Below are 13,860 nucleotides of genomic sequence, written 5' to 3' on the forward strand. Positions count from 1 at the left end.
GCAATCGGTAGGACGCCAGTTGTGCTGTATTGGGCACATGGTAGGAAGCTGGAGACAAATCCCCATTGCTCCGGGCCTGAAATGGAAACCTGAGCTCAGCAAGTGGAGAAGCTGAGCTGTGGCCTTGTTGGTGCTTGGTGTCAGTCACTAGGAGGCTGCCCGGAAGGGGGAAAGCTGGGCCAAGCTGGGGCACACACTGCGACAACCCCCCTGCAGCAGGGCTCTGTGATGGTGCAGCTATGCCAGTGTCAGTGCCCAGAACTGAGCTCCCTAGTGCAGGGTGGGGGCCGGAGCCTGCTCCTCCCATAGCCATGGCCCTGCAGCTGCCCCTCAGTTCCTGCCATCTAGAACAGGGGCGCTCAACCTTTCCAGGCCCCTCTACCCTTTCCAGGCGTCTGATTTGTCTGGTGTACCCCAAAGTTTCACCTCACTTAAAAACTACTTGCTTACAAAATCAGACATCAAAATACAGAATTGTCACAGCGCATTAGTACTGAACATGGCCGACTTTCTCATTTTTACCAGTATAATTATATAATAAATCAACTGGAACATAAATAATGTACTGCTCTGAAATGGAAGTACAAGTCATTGTATGAAATTTTAGTTTGTACTGACTTTGCTAGTGCTAGTCATGTAGCCTGTTGTAAAATTAGGCCAATATCTAGATGAGTTGATGTTCGCCCTGAAAGACCTGTGTGTACCCCCAGGTTTGTGTACCCCTGGTTGAGAACCACTGTTCTAGAATGTGCCCCTCAGCCAGACAGGGACTGGATAACTGCCCTGCTCTGTTCATTCCCTGCACATCCGGCCCTGGCCCCTGTCAGAGACAGGACATGGGGCTCGATGGACCGTCAGTCTGGCCATTCGTGGACTCTCTTGGAGGCTCTGGGTCCCTGCATGTCTGGAGGGCCCACAGGGGCAATGAGCAGAGGTTGCCCCATCAGTAAGATGGCCTGAGGGTGGGAAAGGCTGAGTGGGATTTACTAATTTATTGCCAAAGGCATTTCACAACTAGCTCCTGTCCCTCAGCCTGGGTCCCATGGGTGCCGCCCAGCTGTAACAGCCCTGGTAACGCACACAGACACACCCACGTCCGCGGCACTCCTTGCATCCTCAGCGCAGCTTTCCCGCCCTAGGAGCCCATGGACACTCTCTGCTGGGGCTGAGTTGACTGACAGCGTTGTTGTTCAGTGTGTCCCTATCCAAACGCACTGGCCAAGAGGGGACTGAGCCATGAGATTGGAAGGTGCCGACTGCTCCCCGCTCTGGAGAGCATTTGGTACATCGTGGTGTAAGAAGGTGACAATGTGGCCTAGAACCGAATTTTGTGTGGGACACCTCCCCCTCGGCTGGGACAGCGTTCCTGAGTGCCCCGTTATCCGCTCACTCTCTGGAGCAGAGGTTACCATTTGTGCCAGCCTGGGCTGGGCCAGGAGCTGTGGCCGAATGAGAACCCCATTACATTTCACCCTGTGCCAGCACTGAGGTGTGTGATAGTCACTCGCTTCCTTTCACTGACAGGAGACAGTGAACTTCCCCTTCCACTCCACGGCACTGAGCCGTGTGAGTGAGCTGATCACGTAACCCAGAGCTGTGAGGTCCGTGGTGCCAGGAGACCTGTTACTGTGGTGGGAAAGGGAATGGGGAGCCCTGCAGAGCACATTCCCCTGCCCTGAAGAGCAGCCTGGCTTGGCAGCTACGCTGCAAGTTTGCAGGTCAGCTACAGGATCTTCTTGTCGCCCCTCCTGAGCACCTGGGCAACACAGTAGGGGATGAGTGGCACAGCACACAGGTGGGCAGCGGCGCTCTTGCAGAAGGACAGGACGTAGAACAGTAGCTCTCTGTCTGTGGGGAGGTCGAAGGAGTCGAAGAGGTGCAGGACGAGGAGCGAGGCCGCGATGCAGCTCAAGCGGAAGGGCAGCTGCTGGCCCATTTTCCCTTTGCAGCTCTCCAGGTACATCTGGGAGTTGAGGGCCAGCCCCAGCCCAAACAGGATGCCCAGGTTCCTAAGGAGGCCGGCGAAGGGGGTGGTTTCAATGTGGATCCACTCCGGCCGGTCACACCACCTCTTGGCTTTCTCCAGGGTCCACAGCAGGTCAACACCGAGAGCCTTCAGCAGCAGGTAGAACCCCAGGGCGAAGCTGAACAGGAAGAGGGTGGTGCCCAGGTACCTCCGGAGACTGGCGTTGTAGATGGAGTGGATGTGGTCAAATGCTTCTGCTACTACCATTCCTAGGGGCAGAAAAGTCTCTGTAGGTCCGTCCACACTGCAGTTTCTGTAGTGTATCAACGTTTGGACTGGGGCTGGTGCCCACGCTCTAGGATCCTGCATGGTGCGAGGGTCCCAGAGCTGAGACTGCAGCTGGAGCCCAAACGTCTACACTGCAATTAAACAGCCCCTTAGCCTGAGCCCCACGAATTGGAGTCAGCGGTCCTGGGCCAGCCACAGGTGTCTCACTGTAGTGTGGACGTACCCTCAGTGAGCAGCAAACAGGCCTAGCTGCAAAATATAGTGGGTGGACTCAGTGTAGAGAGGCCTTGGGGAAGGAGCAGGAACCCGCTCCTGGTACCAGGTGCTAGGCACGTGTACTGACAGCCCCAGGTCACCCAAAGTGACTACTAACAACCGGGTGTGCAAAGAACTGGGACCCTCCCTCCCGTGCAACGGGCCAGCAGGCGCCTGCTGGTTAGCACGTGACCCTGGTGTATGCTCTCTCTCTCTCTCAAGCACCATGCAAAGCAGTGACATCATGTCAGCACTGAATGATGGCATTAGCCATGCAAGGGGAGGTCGAGCCCACTACGCCATGTGTTTGCTTCTCCACACTCCAGACGTGGGTACCTGGGGAAAGACGATCACAAAGCCCTGCACTTTGCCATTGTATTTTGAGTACATGGTGATCCCAGAACTGAGGATATACTTCTCCCCCAAGCAGGAGGAAGGCTATCTAGGGCTCAATATCGTCTCCCTGGTCACTGGGCCCTGGAGAGCTGGCGGGTGATGTGACAGGGGAGGCAGCTTTGACACTCACCTGAGATGACACCTGCGATCACCTGATGGGGGAAGTGAGCAGCTAGGAAGACTCGGGACAAGCAGACACAGACCTGCACGGCCAAGAACACAAGCCATAGGAGGCTGCGGAGGCACCTGCAGAGACAGCCAGCCAGGAAGGTCGTGGGCACACAGGGCAAAAGCACTTTAATAAAGCCACAAGCGGCCTGTGAGTGACAGGAGCCTGCGCACTGGCTGACTGACTGCTCTCTAGCTGTGCAGGAGCGACCATGCCAGCACGAGTGCCCATCTTGCTAGCTAGAAAATGAGACCGAGTCTATGGCCTAAAAGTGTCTGCCACGAGGCCCAGCCATGGGTGCTAGAACTGGGGGTGCTGGGGTGTGGCTGCACCCCCTGGCTTGAAGTGGTTTCCATTATATCCCGGGTTTGCAGGTTGGGAAAATGGCTCTCAGCACCTGCACTATGCAAACTGTTCCAGCACCCCTGGGCCAGAGTTAGGGCAACCGAACCAGCGAGCGAAAGCCTTTCCAATGCCTGGTGCCTCCTGCATGCTGCAGCAGCTCAGGCAAAAGGGCTTTCCCCAGGGCTGGCTGATTGGACCCCCACAGATCTGCTGCCAGCTAAGAGTCACCTCCCCTGTGCTGGGCTCGACTCAGCTCTGAGCCACTAGATCCCACTGATGCTGATGCCAGTTGCTGTGCGGTAACTAGCTGTGATGCAGCAATGGGCACTGTTGTTCCAGGTGCGAAAAGCCCCAGGATTTTCCTTTCGCTCCAGCTCTTGGGGGCTTCGCACGTCCCACTTCTCATGTATCTCCCAGTCACAGACATAACACGGGAAGAATCTGGGGGGCAGGAATTCATGCTGACCGGGGGGCATTTACCCACAATTCCATTAGTAATCCTCCATTTTGCCTTATCACCCGTGGGACCCTCCTCAGCAGGGTGAAACGATCCCCTCCCCAGGGCTGCAGCAGCAGGTGGAACCAGCTGACTCAGCTCACTCACCCAAACGGATTGTGGGTAGGGGCCATTGAAGAACACCCCCCTTGTGGCCTGGGATGGCCCCGCCAGCTCGGCTCCCTCTGGGTTCTCCGTACTGACGCCCAGACCCCAGGAGCCTCTGTCGTGGAGCTTGATTTCTTACCTCTCTTCAAAAGTGCTAAGCTCTTCTTTAGGCCTGCAAGTCCAGCCCCTGCACCCTCCTCCTCCCACAGCCTCCTGGTCAGTTACAGCCTTCAAGCTGCTTCCCCCAGCTGGCCCCTCTGCACTTAGTCCTTTCACCACCTGGGCTGGGAGAGAGCAGCAAGCAGGCTCCTTACCTTGCTGGTGTCTCCCCTGTGATGAGGGAGGAGGCAGCACCCTCCTTCCCAGAGCTCCTCCCAGCTGGCTGGGAGAAGGGACCTGTCCCACCCTGCACTACCAGGTCCTGGACCCTTAAAGAAACAGTAGCCTGGGTTTTCCCCAAGCACTAACTGTTCCTCCGTCTCCCTCTCTCCAAAGTCCCAACACCTACTTATGCCCTTCCCTTTGTCCTCCTTTGCTCCCAGAGTCCCAGGAACTCTAAAGGGACATACTATGGAGCAGGGTTTGACTGACCCATGTTCCCCTTAAGGGGACAGTCACCCTGTTACAGGCATCAAATCATGGGCAGTAAAAACCTGTCCCGTCCTGACGAACACAGAGCCAGGCCCAAGCCACAAGGCACTGCTCACCTGGCTGCACAGGATCCGTGCCAGGTGCCCTGGATGCAGGGCAGCAGGGCAGTCACCATGACGTAGTAGACTCCAGCAGAACCCATGGCGTGGCCTGAGGGGCTTCCTGCGGAGAAGATCCAGTCCCGCTCAGTTAGAAGGGAGAGAAGCCAGGGAGGAAGTTGCAGTGAATCTGAGGGGCGCAATAGCGGGAACCTCACCTGGGCCAGTCTCACAGGTGAGGGGGAACTGCTGGATCACAGGGGTGGAGGCATTGCCATAGTAATCGGTCTCATGGACCCACCAGTAGGGTCTCTGCCCAAAGAGGATCCTGTAGCGAAAGGAGAAAATGACAGTGCCAGTGCGTGGCCTGGGGCATGTCACATACCCACTTGCAGAGCAGATTCCCGGGGGCGGCGGAGCACTGGCTGCCCTATCCTGAGGGCTGTCGGGAGGACTCCGTAGGTGCAAAGTGCTGGCTCCATAACTGCCACGATTTACTCTTCTTGCCTTTTCAGCTCACTTATTAATTCAGCACCAGCCTCTGCTTTTTGTTGCAGCCCCTGGGCCGCAGCAACAGGACAGATGGTTGCAGATGAATCCAAGCTGTGGACAGACACCGGGAGAAGCATCTAGGTCCTCTGTGCTGTGAGTAGACAAAGAGTCTCCATATGTTCCCTGTAGGGGCCCCATTGTTCCCACATCTGTGCCCATGTGAAGAGAGGGGGGCTGCTGCAGAGCTCAGTGAAGCACAAGCCTGCGGGTTTTGGAAATTGCCCTTCCCAGCTGATAGCCAAATATAATTGCACCAGCAATTTGCATCAGCGCAGCCCTTTACCATAAGAACTCACAGTGCTTGCCCCACATTAATTGAACTTCACGAAACCTGTGCCCCAGTTTGCTGAGGGGGAAGCCGAGGATGGAGCGGTAAAGTGACTTGCTCAAGGTCACAGAGCTAGTCAGTGGCAGCCTCAGGGACAGAGCCCAAGTGTCTTGACGTCCAACCCTGTTCCTCAATCCCAAACCCAGCCTTCCCCTCAGAGAGGCTACATCAGACCCAAATTGAAGCACTCCACAGCTGCTTTTCGGAATCCGCACTCACCACTTAAAGACCAGGTTGAGCCAGTCCCCGATCACGGCTACCCAGATCAGCTTGACGCCCACCGCCTCACAGAGGTAGAACCAGATGGGGAAGAGGATGAAGAAGGTGTTTCTGAGGTCGGCAGCAAAGGAGATGAAGAGGAACCAGTCCTGGGAGCCCTGGTAGTTCTCCTGCAGGTACTGCACCACCTGCACTCCAGCACTGTGCAGCAGGTCCATTATGGCACCTGGTTGTGTCTCTGGATCCCGTTGTTTGCACTGACAGCTTTGTGAACTCTGCTGCCTCTTATACCCTGCCAGCCTCAAATCTTTTATGACACATGCAACCTTTGATCCTGAGCCACCCCAGCCAAAAACTATTGACAGAGCCAGAATTCTGGAGCAAACTGCCTGTACCATCATCCCCAGGAATCAATATCCCTCATTTCAGAGTTTCCCTCTGGTTACTTCTGGTTCTCACTAGGGGAAAGGGCTGAAAGCTGGGGAATAACACAGAGAATTGCACAAAAGCTACAACAAGCTAATCTGGTGTCACTGTTTTAAAAACAAAAACAGGTTTGGTTGGATGTTAACCTGCCTCTCCAGGAGAATGACGGTCTAGAAAACAGACACCAGTAGGGCATGAATCTGTCCCATTTCTCTGAAATCTGTTACTGATTGTTCAGACTAAATGCATTTTACGGGTCAAATCCTCAACTGGAATAACTGGGCATAGCTCCATCAACTTCAGTGGAGTTACACTGGCTATCCTAAAGCTGTAGTTGGGCTTTGGGTAAAGCAGGTTGTTTTACTTGTATTTATTCATTTGTTTGACAGGTCAAATGCAGATTTCCCAGTGTTAGAAATGCAGCTGTGCCCTGCTTCACCCTTTAGACCTTCTCCAGGTCAAGATGCGTCAGCTGGTAGCACTCACACCTCTGGGCTGAGGGAGGTGGCTGAGTTCAAGTCCAGTTTATTGCTGCTGCAAAGGTGAGCCCAAACCCTGGTCTCTTACAGTCCCAGTTTGCACAGAAAATGTGCCTCCCACAGAAGGTGTCAACATGAGGCAGAAGATGCATACTGGGCCAACTTCTGACCTCAGTTCTACCAGTGTAAATCTAGTATGACTCCACTGGAACTAAGTGTTTGCTCTGGATTTGCCCAGTGTGTACCTGAGATCACCAGCTGGCTGAAAGTTTATATCCAGCGTTGCTCTGTGAAGTGTGTCATGTAATCTAGGATTCCCATTAAAGGACATGTGCACAGAACGTGTGCAGCCCAGTGTCCACTGAGAAAAAAGGGAATGATCCAAGTGTAACTCCATCCATGTCTCCCTTCTTTGCTTTTCCCTAGTTGGGAGGCAGCTGATACAGATCGTTGTTGAGCACCCAGAGTATTCCTGGTTGTACAGATGTGTGCTCCATCGAGATGAGGGAACACAACATGCACCAAAACCACAGAGATGTCTTCTCCAGCTGCACTTTTTCTACTAGGCTGAGGCAAGCCAGATGCTTGTGATCCCAGCTGCAGAAACATTAGGCCTCAGTAGGTGATTTGTGGAAGGATCTGTGTAAAGGCACGAGGCAAAAGAGTACATCTTTGATGGTAAAAAGCCGAGGAAAAAGGAATCTCCCAAACAATGTGATTCGTGAGATATATTTAATCCCCAAAACTGTGTGGGAAATACAGAAACTAACAACCCAAGAAGAGAAACCTCAACCCGGTCACGGGGAAAGAAAGAGCCAGCGTAAACAAGCAAGTATCAGAGGGGTAGCAGTGTTAGTCTGGATCTGTAAAAGCAGCAGAGAATCCTGTGGCACCTTATAGACTAACAGACGTTTTGGAGTGTGAGCTTTCGTGAGTGTAAACAAGCAAGACAGCAACGGCCCCTGGCACACTCAGGATTCCCACACCAGTCCCTGCATTGGTTACCAGCAAACAGGAAAACAGCTCAATAAGTGGCAGGGAGGGGCAGTCTGTGACGCAGCAGGATCAGAGTGGGGGTCAGGGCTGTGCATGCCATCAACTCGTGACACTTTGCTGGAGAAGTAACAGGAGATAACAGAAAAAATAAACATGTTCTCTCCCCTCCCATTCACATCTCACTGTTCCAGTTGAGCAGAGATCTTACCACTTACTGTCTCTTTTAGAACTCTTAGGTCTGAGTAACTCAGGCAAAGAAATCTCAAGCCAGTAACAGATTGAAAAGAAACCATACATTGGTAAGTTCTCTGCTCTGGCAGGAACTTTCATGCCCACAAGTGATCAGGAAGACCTGTGCCCAAGTGGGCAGGAGTTTTGTGATATGATCCTCAGGGTTGGATATTTCCCAGCAGGTCTGAGATCTCGTGTGTCTGCTGGTGAGGGCAGGGAGACACTCATGAAACCTGGTATCAAGGGCTGCATGAAACAGCTGCCAACACCAGCTGAGAGCTCCTAGGAAGCAAACGCTACAGCTTGTATCTCATGCAAATCCAAATGTAAATATCTTGCTCCAGGGTTACAGCACAAGCCCAATGCATGCTGGGATACACAGAAGGGGCACTGGTTTCAAAAAGGTGACGCGTTATTTGCACAAGCTGGAAGGGTCAGATTCATCATGGTGTTACTCCAGGTTTATGCTGGTGTAAAAGCCCTGAGAACAAAGCCACAGAACTGGGACACCATGGTGACTGCGAAAGCCAATCGCCTTTCACTCGCTGTACACGGAGTTAAGGCTTTGCATGGGTCTGTGTCACATGGCTCAGCACCTTAGTGAGAGCCCCAGGTTATACATTTCCTACAATTCCCTTTTCTTTCTGCTTAGCATATGGCAGAGAGGCATGTGTGTATAGCTGTGTGCATGGGGGTGCAAGGACCATGCCGGGGTCAGGACCACCTGCTACTGCATGAAGGGTGCCAAGGGTTAAAACCAAACCATGCTGCTTTTCTCAAAGGCCCAGTGTACAGCAAACCCTCACCTCCCAGAACCGCTCCGCACCAGACTGAGAACAGGTTCATCACCCACTCCCGTCTCCTAGACAATTATCCGCATCTTTCAAGGCCACGTAGTTTGTGCAGCTGGCACGGAAGAGCCAGCCAGTGCCACACTCTGTGATAGAGCACCAGAGAGCAGTCACAGGCCTGGCTGTCAGGGCTAGGAGCTAGAGGCAGCCAATCCCATGCAGCTCTGCTCTCTCTCATAAAACCTTTTCCTCCTGCCTCCTGACGAGCCAGGCGACGCAGTAGGGGATGAGACCGCCAGCTGCCACGGGCACAGCCGCGCTCTTGCAGAAGGACAGGATGTAAAACAGCAGCTCCACCTTGGTGGGAGGCTTGAAGGAGTCGAAGAGGTGCAGGACGAGGAGCGAGGCCGCGATGCAGCTCAGGCGGAAGGGCAGCTGCTGGCCCATTTTCCCTTTGCAGCTCTCCAGGTACATCTGGGAGTTGAGGGCCAGCCCCAGCCCAAACAGGATGCCCAGGTTCCTGAGGAGGCCGGCGAAGGGGGTGGTGTCAATGTGGATCCACTCCGGCCGGTCACACCACCTCTTGGCTTTCTCCACTGACCACAGCAGGTCAACACCGAGAGCCTTCAGCAGCAGGTAGAACCCCAGGGCGAAGCTGAACAGGAAGAGGGTGGTGCCCAGGTACCTCTGGAGACTGGCATTATAGATGGAGGGGATGTGCCGGAAAGCTTCAGCCACTGCCATGCCTGATAAGGGAGACAGACGTGAAGCCGGCACTCTGGCACCTGTCCATGTCAGCAATGCAGGAAGGAGTCAAGGTACCAAAGCCCAACCCCGTCCTTCACACAACAGACACTATTCCCCTTTCCCTGCCCTGCTGCCATTACCCGGTGACAGCAAGTCTCTGGCCTGTTTGCGAAGTGTGGGGAGAAGAGACGGTTAAAGGCCTTCCAAGGCACCTGGGAGACAATTGCTGGAGGAACAATTCTGCTGACTCAGCAACACCCATTTCCCCCAGACCTGGGCCTTCTTCCCGACCTGGCTGCAGAGCCGCTGGGCATGACGGGGGGATGTCAGAAAACAGGTCTGGCATCCAGTGGGGAGCAGCAGCAAGGCCATAAGGAATGAGGCTCCTGTTCCCATGACAATGCCCTGAGCCATAACCATCCTCCCTTCTTTCCTTTGGCCTATTTCTGCAGGCCCAGACTCCGAGCCCCTCAACCCAAGCAGAGGCCAGGGGTCACCACAGGGCTCCCAGAGGGGCCCATAGGCTGTGATCTCTCTGGGGCGAGGACTGGCTCTCCTGTTTGTGCAGCGCAGCAGGGCTGCGTCTCAGCTGGGGAGTACTACCGCAGTGCACATAGATAATAAAGGCACGAAGCAGAGGGAGATGGACCGAGGAATCCTGGCTACCCCGTCTCTGTTAGGCTTTGGGGTCGTTAGCTGCTCGGCCAAATTCCAGCAAAAAGCCTGGCACAGGCCTGGGGCCAGACACATTTTCAGCTGTTTATCTGAAGCCAGATAATTAGGAGTCAACTCCTCGTCCCCCCATGCCCAGTCCTGGGCAAAGGAGAAGGGGGGTTCAGAGGGTCCCCTGCTCCCTTTCCGCTGCATCAGCCCCCTCATCCCTCTGCTGTGCTTGCCCAGTTCCAATCAGACTCTCTCCACCCGGCTGCTCTCTCTGTCGCTCCCTGCCCCTCTCCCATCCAGCCAGGCAGTGAGTGAACACAGGCCAGGACAGGGCTGCCCTGCAACGCCAGAGAGCGCTGCGCCCCTTCCATGGCAAAGAACCACAGCCAGTCACTCTGAGCAGAGGCTGCGGGCTTTAACCCCGCACCTGCTGAGCCAGACTGCAAACCTGCTGGGCAGCACCCTGTTTTCCCACCTCTGACAACAGAAGCACTTGGTTTCTTACAAGGGAATAACATGGAAACTTCCCAGAGCCATGCTGCATCCAGCCCACCCACCCTTTCCCCCCCCCCACCCCACGGTGTGGGGAGCAAACCAAGGAACCGCCCGGGCAGCAGCACCTCACCTGAAACGACGCCTATGATGACTTGGTGTGGGAAGTGAGCTGCTAGGAAGATCCTGGACAGACTGACAGACACCTGAACCCCCCAGAATGACATCCACAGCGCCCCCCGCAGGCATCTGCAACAAGCAGCGAGAACACAGCAGTCAGTGGGCTGTGGGATTGGTGGGGGGAACGTGATGAACCATTTACTCAATAAGTAAGATTTGTGGGACCTTTCAGGAGGACAGACACAGCAGCAGTGTCTGGGATGGAGACCCAGGCCCTGGTCCTGCAGTCAGTGGTGGCTCCAGGCACCAGCGCTCCAAGTGCGTGCCTGGGGCGGCAAGCCACGGGGAGCAGCCTGCCGGTCCCTGCGAGGGCGGCAGTCAGGCAGCCTTCGGCAGCTTGCCTGTGGGAGGTCCACCAGTCCCACAGATTCGGTGGCAATTTGGCAGCAGGTACGTTGAATCCACAGGCCTGGCGGCCCTCATGCAGGCAAGCTGCCGAAGGCAGCCTGACTGCCGTGATTGGGGCGGCAAAAAAGCTAGAGCTACCCCTGCCTGCAGCTGCCAGATCTGAACCAGGCTGTCCCAGTGCATTGCTGCAGGGGGAGACTCAATCCCAAGCTGGGGTCTGAACCCATCAGCGGCGCTCCCCGTGCAGCTCCAGACTGCACATGCCATGTGCACAGTGACACGGCCAGAGGCTGACGGGGAAGAACCCAAACGGGGAGCTGTGCTGGTCTAGCATCAGAGTATGGTCGGCTGCCATGGCCGGGCCCAGAGGAGCCACACGCGGCTGGGGTTAGCTGGAGCTCATTTGCCCAGAGCTAATGCCACTGCCCTGAATGACACCCCTTGGCCCTGCACCCAGTGCAAGTGCAGAGCTGGATCCTTACTGCTGCTGGAAGGGGGATCTCCGGCGCCGACGCAGGGTGCTAAGCAGAGCCATCACCATCACGTAGTACACTCCAGCTGAGCCCATGGCATGGCCAGAGGGGCTGCCTGTGGAGAAGAGATGGGAGAAGCCTGCAGTGAGCTCCATGAAGAGAAAACCCCTCCCACTTTGGCTTCTGTCTGCCAGAGGGTTTGAATGCACAGAAGGGAATCGTCTCACGTCTGTTCTAGCCCAGGCCGCCTGCTACAGGCTTCCTGGGCTGATGTTTTACGGGGCCTTTCCCAAGGACTGTAACTAGACATCGCTCCCTTTCACAGTCTCAGCCCCGATCCCTTGGGTGTCGGCTGCTGCTCCTTTACCTGTATTTTGTCCATTCCAGGACGGGCCAGAGAGCAAGAGCACGTGACTGTGTTATAAATCGGACCAACAGGTAGGCGGACAGACAGACAGCTGCCGGGAGCAAGCAGTCCTGTTACAGCCCAGCCCTGGTGAAAGGTTAGGTGGGAACCAGACCATGTGGGGGGAGGGCAGCCAGAAGGGGGCTCTTCTCACCAAAAAACCCAGCTTGGTTTTGATCTTTGTGTCACTCTGGCCCCCAAAATTACAAGCTAGGGATCGGAATCCAGTCTGGCCTCTAGGGACGCAGGAAAGGCCTGGAGGCTCAAGGCAGGGAGAGGCTGCTGAGACTGCTAGTGTGCAGACTACCCAGATGTCTCTGCCAGGCGGTTAGCTGGCATAGCGCTCGGCCGGCCCATTTCCTGCCCGGGGGCCAGTGCAGCCTTGTTACTGGGCAGCTCCCACCACCTCCCTTGGGAGCATGGTCTGCCCTCGGGAAGGTCTCACCCTTCGAACTGAGACTCAGCTGCTTGGGTCAATGAGGCACACAAGCTGCCCCGTCTCCCAGCACTGCATGGAGCCTGTGCGGTGTGGGAACCGACTCAGACCCTGAATTCATGCCCATTTGCAGACCTGATATTTGAGGACCTTAATCCCAGTAGAAATCAGTGATCACTCAGCAGGATGACTCCTGGGGTAAAGTGCTACTCAGCACATGCAGGTGTCCTCATATGGACCTCTGATTATATGGTCTTAGGGGCAGAAACCTGCTTCCTCTTGTGAGTGCAGCACACCGAGCACCCTTTGGGGTGTTACATTCATTAACAACCAAAGGTTAACAGTTGCTTGTGGGTGCAGTGAATGGTGTCATGCTGTGCATTTGTCAGGCTTCTCCTGCGTGCCACATGTGCACCCTGGGGAGGGGGGGGTGCTCACCTGGCCCGGTCTCACAGGTGACAGGGAACTGCTGGATCACAGGGGTGGAGGTGTTCCCATAGTAGTCAGTCTCACGGACCCACCAGTAGGGTCGCTGCCCAAAGAGAATCCTGTAGTGAAATGCAATGGGTCACATGGCCAAATCAGGCATCATCCACCCCCCCTCCTCTTGGCCAGCACAACTGGTTCATTCGTAGCAGACTCCAAGTGGTGCCAAAGTCAGGTCTGGGCTCATTAGCCAGGAAAGGGTGCAATTCCAAGCGGATTTTTTCAGGTTAATCAGAAAGTGTCTGTTCTCAGGGGAAGTGAACTCTGCACATGGCTCTTACTCTTTTCCTGGAACCATCCTTCGCCTTCTGACCGTTATCTCACTTTGCTCTAGAAGTCCCGAGACCTCTAACCAGCATTCTATCCTCCCTGAACAGCGTGTTTATTTTATTCAGCAATCTCTGATGCTGGGTCAAGGCCAGGCAGGGGTTTGTTTAAGCAAGATGATGGCATTTTGGGGGACAAATATAGCACATCTTGGCTATGCTGGAGGACATGAGGCTAGATGGGCAGTGTCTGGTTTAAGCCCCCTGAGATGAGCGCTAATTGCCCAGAAAATGCACCGGTGGGCTGCTGTATGATGGCGTGTACTGCCCACCCAAGCCCTGCACAGCCTGGGCCTTGCCATGACCATGACAGGAAGGGAACAGCAGCTTGAACCAGGTGTTTTTAAAAGGTTTAAAGTGAATTTCCTGCCGGTAAAAAGTGCTGGATTGACAGCTCTGATCACTGACAGGCTGCTATTTGCTGGCAGTGCAAGCTTCCCCCTACACTGCCCTGCTACTACGCCTCTGCCCTGACCTGGAGAGACCTGCGTTAGGGGCTGAGAGATGAGACTGGTCACCAGGGCCGACTGACGCCTATTTAACATTTAGGTTGACATAGCTACATCATT

At 55.0% G+C, this 13,860-nt stretch overlaps 2 protein-coding genes across 3 annotated transcripts in view; both read right to left on the reverse strand.

The window, feature by feature from the left end:
- Positions 1-1,723: 1,723 nt before the first annotated feature.
- On the reverse strand, positions 1,724-6,029 carry LOC116820347 (glucose-6-phosphatase catalytic subunit 1-like). 2 transcript variants are annotated; one of them, XM_032772736.1, is made up of 5 exons: positions 5,812-6,029; positions 4,931-5,040; positions 4,768-4,836; positions 3,036-3,200; positions 1,724-2,235 (listed from the first exon to the last, which is right to left on the reverse strand). In XM_032772736.1, the coding sequence occupies exons 1-5, from the start codon at positions 6,027-6,029 to the stop codon at positions 1,724-1,726; spliced, it is 1,074 nt and encodes a 357-aa protein (XP_032628627.1). The 2 variants fall into 2 exon arrangements, with proteins under 2 accessions (XP_032628627.1, XP_032628628.1); XM_032772737.1 differs by having other exon boundaries at positions 3,036-3,151; positions 4,731-4,836.
- Positions 6,030-8,968: 2,939 nt separating this feature from the next.
- Positions 8,969-13,860, reverse strand: part of LOC116820381 (glucose-6-phosphatase catalytic subunit 1-like) — a 7,368-nt gene continuing 2,476 nt past the window's right edge. Inside the window, exons 2-5 of the mRNA XM_032772801.1 lie at positions 12,918-13,027; positions 11,647-11,752; positions 10,770-10,885; positions 8,969-9,480 (exon numbers count right to left, since the gene is read on the reverse strand). Of these exons, the coding sequence (XP_032628692.1) occupies positions 8,969-9,480; positions 10,770-10,885; positions 11,647-11,752; positions 12,918-13,027 (844 nt within the window). The remainder of the gene's footprint in view (positions 9,481-10,769; positions 10,886-11,646; positions 11,753-12,917; positions 13,028-13,860) is intronic.

This window comes from Chelonoidis abingdonii, chromosome 21, assembly GCF_003597395.2.
Source record: "Chelonoidis abingdonii isolate Lonesome George chromosome 21, CheloAbing_2.0, whole genome shotgun sequence".
NCBI lineage: Eukaryota > Metazoa > Chordata > Testudines > Testudinidae > Chelonoidis > Chelonoidis abingdonii.

Bases quoted from the DNA above. Each gene is read 5' to 3' on its own strand.
- LOC116820347 (XM_032772736.1), bottom strand. From the start codon at position 6,029: ATGGACCTGCTGCACAGTGCTGGAGTGCAGGTGGTGCAGTACCTGCAG. The intron at 4,837-4,930 runs GTGAGGTTCCCG...TCTTCTCCGCAG, and splicing joins CACCTGTGAGACTGGCCCAG to GAAGCCCCTCAGGCCACGCC. The intron at 2,236-3,035 runs GTGAGTGTCAAA...TTCTGCCCCTAG, and splicing joins GATCGCAGGTGTCATCTCAG to GAATGGTAGTAGCAGAAGCA.